This window comes from Fragaria vesca, linkage group LG5 (assembly GCF_000184155.1).
Source record: "Fragaria vesca subsp. vesca linkage group LG5, FraVesHawaii_1.0, whole genome shotgun sequence".
Lineage (NCBI taxonomy): Eukaryota > Viridiplantae > Streptophyta > Magnoliopsida > Rosales > Rosaceae > Fragaria > Fragaria vesca.
This window is the reverse complement of record NC_020495.1, coordinates 14,884,428-14,894,063: the sequence shown is the minus strand read 5'-3', so window position 1 is coordinate 14,894,063 and position 9,636 is coordinate 14,884,428. Positions and strand designations below refer to the sequence as shown.

The 9,636-nt window shown below is 39.9% G+C and overlaps 2 protein-coding genes across 2 annotated transcripts; one reads left to right on the top strand and one right to left on the bottom strand.

Moving 5' to 3' along the window:
- Positions 1-239: 239 nt before the first annotated feature.
- Positions 240-2,554, bottom strand: LOC101306429 (tubulin alpha-1 chain-like). Its single transcript, XM_004299795.1, has 2 exons — positions 1,756-2,554; positions 240-1,132 (listed from the first exon to the last, which is right to left on the bottom strand). The coding sequence occupies exons 1-2, from the start codon at positions 2,452-2,454 to the stop codon at positions 476-478; spliced, it is 1,356 nt and encodes a 451-aa protein (XP_004299843.1). The 5' UTR covers positions 2,455-2,554; the 3' UTR covers positions 240-475.
- Positions 2,555-4,107: 1,553 nt separating this feature from the next.
- Positions 4,108-8,018, top strand: LOC101314860 (xylulose kinase-like). The gene is made up of 11 exons (XM_004301393.1): positions 4,108-4,166; positions 4,399-5,053; positions 5,193-5,281; positions 5,789-5,853; positions 6,078-6,133; positions 6,441-6,561; positions 6,650-6,724; positions 6,803-6,856; positions 7,274-7,374; positions 7,466-7,640; positions 7,789-8,018. Exons 1-11 carry the CDS (start codon positions 4,108-4,110, stop codon positions 8,016-8,018), a joined length of 1,680 nt encoding a protein of 559 aa, XP_004301441.1.
- The last annotated feature ends 1,618 nt before the right edge of the window (positions 8,019-9,636 follow it).

The following is a 9,636-nucleotide window of genomic DNA, read 5'->3' as shown; positions in this document are numbered from 1 at the left end:
GAGAGAGAGAGAGAGTTTAGATCGGTGAAAACTAAAAATATAGGGTTAGTTGAATGTGAGGGTAAATTTGTCTTTTTATGTAGTTTTATTGGAATGAGCTCTCAAATAAAATTTCATTGGATAAGGCTTTAGTCTAGATGTTTTTGTGCAGGCATTTTCCCAAATAACAATTATACCTTTGATACGCACTTTGTACCGGAAGTTTTCAAGAACTATAATCATCATATGCAATAGAGAACATTAGAATCATATTAAACACATACTTTTATAGATTGGGTATATCGCAGAAGCAATAGAAACTTTGACATACAAATTAAGATAGAAGTGCTTGTACTACAATGGTATGATGCATCGAACACATACACCACACACCGACAAGAATATCCAGCATTAAACATCCAATACAAAACATAACAGTAAAATAGAAAGCCATATATAGCATAGCTTCACCATAAACCCACACATAGCAACAGAATCAGTACTCGTCACCTTCATCGCCATCATCTCCCTCAGCAGACTCGGCGCCAACCTCCTCATAATCCTTCTCCAGAGCAGCAAGATCCTCACGGGCCTCAGAGAACTCTCCTTCCTCCATGCCCTCACCCACATACCAATGCACAAAAGCACGCTTGGCATACATCAAATCAAACTTGTGATCGATACGAGAGAACACCTCAGCCACACTGGTGGAGTTGGAGATCATGCACACAGCCCTCTGCACCTTAGCAAGGTCACCACCTGGAACAACAGTGGGTGGCTGGTAGTTGATACCACACTTGAACCCAGTAGGGCACCAGTCCACAAACTGAATGGTACGCTTGGTCTTGATGGTCGCCACAGCCGCATTCACATCCTTTGGCACCACATCTCCTCGGTACATCAAACAGCAGGCCATGTACTTTCCATGGCGAGGATCACACTTGGCCATCATGGAAGCAGGCTCAAAAGCACTGTTGGTGATCTCAGCCACTGAGAGCTGCTCATGGTATGCTTTCTCTGCGGAGATCACAGGAGCATAGGAGGAAAGCATGAAATGAATCCTCGGGTATGGCACCAAGTTGGTCTGGAACTCAGTCACATCCACATTTAGAGCCCCATCGAACCTCAAAGAGGCAGTCAAAGATGAAATCACCTATAAATCAAAGAAAGGCAACCAATCAGGTTTATAGCCATCATTATAATCAGTCACCCACTTCATTACACATTGGTTAACTTTCATATTCAAAATCGCAGAAAATCAACAACCAATCAGATTCAACACCCATCATTATAATCAGTCACCTAATTCAAAATACATCAGTATTAGTTATTGAAGTGTTTGATCAAAAATCCCAGAAAACAAACAAATAATCAGATTCAAAACTCATTAATTAATCACTCACCAATTCAAAACACACCAGCTTTAGTTTGATTACAAACACATATTCAAATCATCATTCCAAAAAGTTCACTTTAACCCCATCATACTCATCATTTAGCAGATTCAAAAGCACGTTAGTATATAATATGCCCATTCTATTCAATAGATTAGTTATAATGTTTCAATTGTAAACAGTTTTTCAATTAATTGACTTCAAGTTAACCCTATCATCATCTATAACCAGATTTAAATCTATCATATGTTATGCCTAAGCAGATTCAAAAGCACATAAGATAATACTAATCAATAATCACATTAGCCTCTCATAGTCAATAATCAAATTCATTCAAACCACATCAATATCAACAATGCACAAGAAGTTTTTGATCCATTACCTGAGAGACGAGGCGGTTGAGATTGGTGTAAGTTGGACGCTCAATGTCCAGGGATCTGCGGCAGATGTCATAGATGGCCTCATTATCAAGCAGCACAGACACATCGGTGTGCTCAAGCAGAGAATGAGTAGAAAGCACACTGTTATACGGCTCCACAACAGATGTGGAAACCTGAGGAGAAGGATACACAGTGAATCCGAGCTTGGACTTTTTCCCATAGTCCACCGAAAGCCTCTCCAGAAGAAGCGACCCGAGACCCGACCCGGTACCTCCACCGACGGCATTGAACACCAGGAACCCCTGGAGCCCGGTGCAGTTATCGGCGAGCTTCCGGATCCGATCCAAGCAGAGATCGACGATCTCTTTGCCGATGGTGTAGTGGCCACGGGCAAAGTTGTTGGCGGCGTCCTCCTTGCCGGAGATGAGCTGCTCGGGGTGGAAGAGCTGGCGGTAGGTACCGGTGCGGACCTCGTCGATGACGGTGGGCTCGAGGTCGACGAAGATGGCGCGGGGGACGTGTTTGCCGGCGCCGGTCTCGGAGAAGAAGGTGTTGAAGGCGTCGTCGCCGCGGCCGACGGTCTTGTCGCTCGGCATCTGGCCGTCCGGCTGGATCCCATGCTCGAGGCAGTAGAGCTCCCAGCAGGCGTTTCCGACCTGGATTCCGGCCTGGCCGATGTGGATCGAAATGCACTCTCTCATTTTCGGAGATTAGAGTTAGGGTTTCGAAAACGAAGAAGAAGAAGAAGAGGGAGGAGAAGATGAAGCGGCGTTTACCAAGACGCCGTTTAGGTTTTGGGGTGAGAAATGGAGTGGGGGATTGGGTTGGGTTATAAAGGGAGGGGGATCTGACCGGGGTTAGTGGGATTTGACCGGGGTTAAATTAGGGTTGGCCACCCTAAATCATTCACCCACAGGCTGGCTGGCCCAACGGACTGACCGTTTTGAATTTTAAAATCTGCAAGTTGGGTATTATTAGAGGGAAACGAATAATCGTGTGTTTGTCTACCAGCTAGATATTTTGGAGCTTCATGAAACGACTTCGTTTCGGGTTTCCTAGGAATTTCTTAATTCTTATCCATATGGGGAGGTATGAATATTCGACCTTCTATCTTTTTGTTTGAATCCAAGATTGAAGACAAAAGAAAAAGGTTTGTGATTAAATAATATAAAATGTGACATAATGGACTTGGTTTAATGGAAACATCAAGCATGTTGCGCTTTAAGTTGGTAGACGCTGCAGGAGGATAATATGAGATCTATGGCTCGAACGTTAGCTTGTGAAAAACATGATTTCAGAAATTACTCCCATTCCGAATTGGTAGTTTACTTAGCAACCATTTTTGTACCAAAAAGAAAAGTTGTGTAGTGTGAGTTTCAATCTTTTAGCCTAAACTATGTATCAAGGAGATTATAGTTATTTTAACCTTTTTTTCTTTTTTTGGTCAGTGGTCATAACTTTTGTGTGTAATGAAGGCATAACGCTCCGTATTAGAAATACAAAGCAATGTGGCTTACAGTTTTCATTAGAAGTTCGTCAAAATTTGATACTTGAACCCCAAAAAATGGCTGCATTTCACAAAGAAATTTGCTAACACATTTTTGTTTCTTTGAATATGAAATATATGGTTTCAACACTAATTCTTGAGAATGGGTAAGAAGGAGCTCGCTTGCAGCTTCAAGAAAAGAATTAATGATTGTCACAGTTGCAGTGTTGGAATAAAGCTGAGTCTTCAAATCAGATTCAACTATATTAGTTTTTATACCAAGCTCTCTCATGTGCGATCTGCAGACCATGGAATATGCTCTATATTTTAGTTTCAAGAAATTGGCAATTGTCCAATATTAGATGCAAAATCCATTGCTGGACCTAATTATAATCACCCCAACTCACCTAATCTCACCCATTTTGGATTTTTGGCCATTTCAAGTTTACTCCCACATTTTTGGTCACGATTCTACTTCTGTAACTAGCAAGTCAAGCTCATCTATGTTTCGTTTATCTCTCGTTTTACAACGTACTTAATTGCATTAGTTAATCTAGCTAGCTACTTAGCTTCCAATGACAATCATCGAAAAAAAAAAAAAAGAGAGAATCCAATCAATCCATAAACATGCCAAAGAAATTATTTCTTATGGATCGTAGTTTGATTTGATAAATAACCCTAAGCCAAAACCCAAAAAGGGTCCGACTCTAATGGGGATTCCAACGACTCCTTCAGCTAACTAATTTCCGCTTCATTCGTCGAACTTAGGCAAGGGGCAACTGCATCAAACAACCCCCCAATCTTGTTCAATGTCACTCTTTGTATGCTAAAACCAGATTAAAGCTGCCAATTTCATGTGCTTACTCCAATGGCAGACTTCTCCCTCCCTAAGGATTCTTATTTCCTTGGATTTGACAGCTCTACCCAGTAAGTTCCTGGTTTTTCTTTATTTCTTTTCATGCATTGTCACCATATCAGAAAACCCAAATCACTCATTGACAATAATGTGATTCTCATAGGGTTTACTGAGTTTCCTTGGCACCCAAGTTAATGCATGTGAAAATGAATCATCATATTTGTAATGCCCTTGTCTGTGATCTGAATCGAAACGTGGATATTGGCTATTGATTTGTTTTTGGTTTTGTACGTATACTCTAAGGTCACTGAAGGTAACTGTGCTGGACTCCAATCTCAATTATGTTACCTCAGAGCTTGTCCAATTTGACACCAGTTTGCCACATTACAAAACCAAAGATGGAGTTTACCGAGATGCCTCGGTTGATGGTAGAATTGTTTCCCCAACCTTGATGTGGGTGGAAGCTCTAGAACTTGTACTCGATAAGCTTTCGAAATCAAATTTGGATTTTGGGAAGATCATTGCTGTTTCCGGTAGTGGGCAGCAACATGGTAGTGTGTATTGGAAGAATGGGAGTTCCTCAATACTGTCATCATTGGACTCCAAAAAGCCATTGGTGGATCAGCTCAGTGATGCCTTTTCGGTCAAGGAATCTCCGATATGGATGGACAGCAGCACCGCAGCACAATGTAAAGAATTAGAGAATGCTGTTGGTGGAGCATTACAGCTATCCCAGCTTACAGGTTCACGAGCTTACGAAAGATTCACAGGCCCTCAGATCAAGAAGATATTTGAGACACAGCCAGAAGTTTATAACAACACCGAGAGGATCTCTCTTGTTAGTTCATTTTTGGCATCTCTTCTAATTGGAGGATATTCCTGTATTGATGAAACTGATGGTGCAGGGATGAACTTGATGGATATAAAGAAAAAGACCTGGTCTGAAGTACTATTAGAGGTATGTCATTATCACAGTAATTTTCTACCATCTCCTTTCTGATGATCCATTCTAAATTTTCGGAGTATTCCTAATAGTGTGGTAATCAGTTGACATTTTCCAGTTGATTAAACGTTTTAGTGATTTACTTTAATTGAAGGCCACTGCCCCTGGCCTGGAGGATAAACTCGGAAAGTTAGCCCCTGCTTATGCTGTTGCTGGTCACATTGCTCCATATTTCATGGAAAGGTTAGTGATTGTTGATTAGCTTGTGTGTATATTTGTTTTCTAGGCAACTAGAGTTCATAACTTCATATGTACTTGTTATTTTTTCTTTTTCGTTAAGGCCAGGAAGAATCTAATATGGAACCACTTGTTATTGATGAACTGTGTTTTGCACAATATGCTATTTCAATGGATCATAAAATAAATGAAAGTATACGGTACCTTAATAGATACAGTGAGTCCCCCATCTGGCTTGCTGTTCTGTTATTCATGATATATAGACTTCATCAAGGTTAGAACTATTTGTTCAGTTTAATGTTGTTGCTTGGGTCTTTCCGCCTCATTTTTTTCCAAGAGGAAGTCTTAATGGTGAGTCTAAGTACAGTAACCTCTGTATAAAGATGGAAAGAAGAAGAAAAAGGAGAATGGACTAATTGGAAACATTATTGAGAAGGACATTCAATCTTTCAAACGAGATCCAAAGAGTCCACATTTGTAATCTTATATTTCTCCTTTTATCTTTGTTTTCAGATACAAATTCAACAAGGATTGCTTGGTTGTTCAGTATTCAGGAGACAATCCTAACAGCTTAGCAGGTGCCTTATTTCTTAATTTCAAAAGCGGATCGTTTATAGAAAAACTGCTTTCTGTCGCTAATATTCTAAAAGCAATTGAACTGGTACAATCTCTTTAGCTTCCCAAAGAATTCTGCTGTTTTTGTGCTATAGTTGATGCTTTCATCTGGTGGGAGGCTGTCGCATGTCTTTCTTGTTTCTTAAATCCTCATAAGCTGATCGACAGCGCAATTTCTGACATGCAGGCTTAACCCTAAGTGCCCCAGGGGATCTTGCATTGAGTCTTGGCACAAGTGATACTGTAAGTCTATGTAGAAATTGTTATATATGTCTGCTTGGTCATATATATATCTTTGTTTTTCTATTCTATTTTCTACTTTAGGTAGATTAGAGAAAAATTTGAGTGATGGAAGATAGATGAGAGTTGTTTGAAAGGGTAGGGAAATGATACAAAAAAAATTATTTATGGAAGCCATTGAACATGATTCATGTGTCATGAACTCATGACCAGAATCTCAATTATTTCTTCCTTATAATTGACTGTTCAAGTTTCTCAGTCTCTATTCTCACCAATTTTTCTAGCTGTACTCGTCTTATTGCTGTTGAAGGTCTTTGGTATTACTGATGATCCTCATCCTGGATTAGAAGGACATGTTTTCCCTAATCCTGTTGACCCGAAAAGCTACATGGTAATGTTGTCTTACAAGAATGGGTCTCTAACTCGTGAAGGTAGTACCCTGTGCTGATATGTATACATTTTGAAATGGAGATGTATCTACTTGTTACTTAGTACGTATGTCCTCAATCTTTGTTTCAGATATTAGGGACCGCTTTTGCGATGGTTCTTGGGAAAGATACGACCACTATCTTACATATGCCAAGCCTCTGAATGGTTAGTATTGTCCAAACTGCTTTCTTTCTGGGATTATTGTTTTCTGTTCTCCATTTTACATTCCAGTTACTTCTACAGATGGAAAGATGGGTTTCTATTATAAGGAGCATGAAATTCTTCCCCCACTTCCAGGTTGGATACTCTTTTATATTTTGTATCCATTTTACAGTTATTAACTCAATCTCTTGGTGACTGAGATCTGTCAATGTTTGTATATGTTGTTGAATTGCCTAATTCTCTAGGTTGCCTTTCAGTCACTTGTGAAGGCATCTAGCAGTTTATGGCTAAATTGTATTGCAAAAATCTGAGTCAATGGTTGTTAATAGTCTATTTATTTGCTTGGGGCATCAAGTAGGACTATACAGTGGTAAATGATCAAATGGAATGTCTGCTACTAAGCAAGCCTTGACAATACAACACTGTTTCATAAGTGTTTTCCTGTTTCTCTTCTTTTGTTGTTTTTCCTTTTTGTTTCAGATGAATGCTGGGATTAACCATCTCAGTCTTAACTTCTTGATAGCAGCAATTAACTCTATTTTATGCTTGTAGTCGGAACACATCGCTACATTCTTGAAAATTTCACCGGTGACACTTTGGAGGGTGTGACTGTACGTGAAGTGGATCAGCATTTTGACCCAGTTTATGATGAGGTCTGTTGTTTAATTAAGATAGCAACTGTTCTCATGTGTGCATGATATTTTACATGAACTCTTCCTAAAAGAGTCTAATTAACTGGTTCAGGCTAGGGCAGTAGTAGAGGGCCAGTTCATGTCAATGCGAGGTCATGCAGAAAGATTTGGAATGCCGTCTCCTCCAGGACGAATAATAGCAACTGGTGGTGGATCAGTAAATCGTTCCTTCCTGTACATTGCAGCATGTGTATTTGGATGTGAGGTGTACACTGCTCGTAGATCTGGTAAGCAGTGTACATCCTATGGCGTCATTTCCTCTTTTCTACTCCATTCAGGTCTAGAATACTAGTATCCTGCTTCTGAAGGTAAGTTTTTCTTGATGAATAACATCATTATAAGTTAATAGGTTTGTTCCTTTCACCCCCTTTACAGATTCAGCGTCTCTTGGAGCTGCATTGAGGGCTGCTCATGGTTGGCTATGTAGCACAAAAGGTACTTTTGTGCCCTTCTCGTGCTTGTATGACAAGAAGAGTGGAAATACATCACTCAGGTGCAAACTTGAAGCGATTTCGGACATAAATTTGGTTAACAAGTATGCCTTGATGGTGAAGAAGAGACTTGAGATAGAGAACAGCCTTGTTGAAAAACTCGGCCGCATGTAAAATTCCAGTTTGCATTGTGGTATATTAAGTTCGACACTGGGATGCTTCAGAGTTCATATTTCATGGTGCAATCACTGCAATGCATCGACCTCTCTAATTTCATAGCCCTCTTCTAGATAACTAGATTTGAGTAAGTTAACCCTCTTGAAATGTAGTGATACACCATAGTGCCCAAAATAAACCTTGGAGAACTTTGAAGCAATACATCATCTTTTGGTAACTGAGGACAAGTTTTTAGTAAAGATGGCCATTTGTTAAAGTACCCTTTACACAAACATAGTCATCTTTATTAAACTCTGCCATAGTTGTAGGGAGGACAAATTTTGCTGAGTCTGAGCAGTCACTCCACCGAAGAAATCAATATGCACCTGATATTTTCAGACTTCCGCTCAGTTTCATCCCGAGTGAAACCATTTGTTGAAACTTAAAAACCGATTTTTGAATTTTATTTTTATGAATGTGTACTACTTGTTTTATTTCAAAACATATCAAGGTGCGGGATTACAATCAAAATGCAGTAACTCAACTATCTCCCCTATCCTAAAGAAGGTCGCTCACTTGGTGCCACTATTCAGAAGGATTCATTGGAACTGGGTTCCACAAGAAGCTAACGGCCTTGCAAATGCAGCGGCTAAGCTTGCCATCCAGAGTTTGTGCTCTCAAGAATGGGCCAGCAGGCCTCCAAACTCTCTGATCAATGTTTTAAGGAGTGATGGATTGCTTGGTCCTCCTTAATCTGGCTTTGGAGCTAGCTGTGCGAGCTAGCTATTAGTGCTTCAAGTTTTCTGGCAGCTTTCTTTGTTGTTTGTTTGTTCTCTTTCTGTTATCTTTGCTTTGCTTTCAGTTGTAATTTGTTGCCTTCTGGCTTTGTTCTTAATGCATTGATCTCTACTGACCAAAAAAAAAAAAACTATACTAGCAGGAGGATCATTATCCCAGACCTGCATCTGTCTAGAATCGCAAGTCATTCTGGAAAGCTTATTGGCAACCTGATTGCCAGTTCTAGGAGCGAAAAGGATTTTAAGTCCTTGTATGTGCTGCATTGTCTCCCCTTGGTCCCCATCTGCTTTGTAAATATCACTTACTGCTTTTTGACTATCAGTCTCAATAATAAGGTTCTGAAAATGCATCTGTTTACAGTAGTCCAGTCACTCCAGTGCGTACCTTATGGCCAAGAGCTCAACATGCTTTGCACTAGACACATGTCGAACTGGTATACTGAATGCGGTTATGAAGTCTCCTGTTTCTGATCTGAGAACTCCACCCACTCCTCCAAAGCTTGCATTTTGCACAAAAGCACCATCCACATTTAGTTTATTTCTATTATGCTCAGCAGGTTTCCATCTAAGTTTTGCTTTCTTCACCTGAGATGTTGGTGTGCTTAGAGCTGTCTTAAACTCCTCCATACAACCGATTTATGATAAGTAGCCAGTATACTGATTTAGACTCATTTACTTGCATACTGCTTTCAAAGTTTCAATAATTGCTAGTGGCATTATATACCAGCATGAAAGATTTATTGTTTTCATTGCAAAGTAAAAAGAGATAGGTAATGAGATCCTAAGGCATCAACGATATGGCTCTAAAAAATAAGGATCCAGATTCATTTCATAGCATC

Excerpts from the sequence above, each read along its gene's own strand:
- LOC101306429 (XM_004299795.1), bottom strand. The coding sequence starts at position 2,454 with ATGAGAGAGTGCATTTCGATCCACATCGGCCAGGCCGGAATCCAGGTC. Across the intron at positions 1,133-1,755 it reads TCAACCGCCTCGTCTCTCAG|GTGATTTCATCTTTGACTGC; the intron begins GTAATGGATCAA and ends TTTGATTTATAG.
- LOC101314860 (XM_004301393.1), top strand. The coding sequence starts at position 4,108 with ATGGCAGACTTCTCCCTCCCTAAGGATTCTTATTTCCTTGGATTTGAC. Across the intron at positions 6,562-6,649 it reads TGGGTCTCTAACTCGTGAAG|ATATTAGGGACCGCTTTTGC; the intron begins GTAGTACCCTGT and ends TCTTTGTTTCAG. Across the intron at positions 6,725-6,802 it reads ATATGCCAAGCCTCTGAATG|ATGGAAAGATGGGTTTCTAT; the intron begins GTTAGTATTGTC and ends TTACTTCTACAG.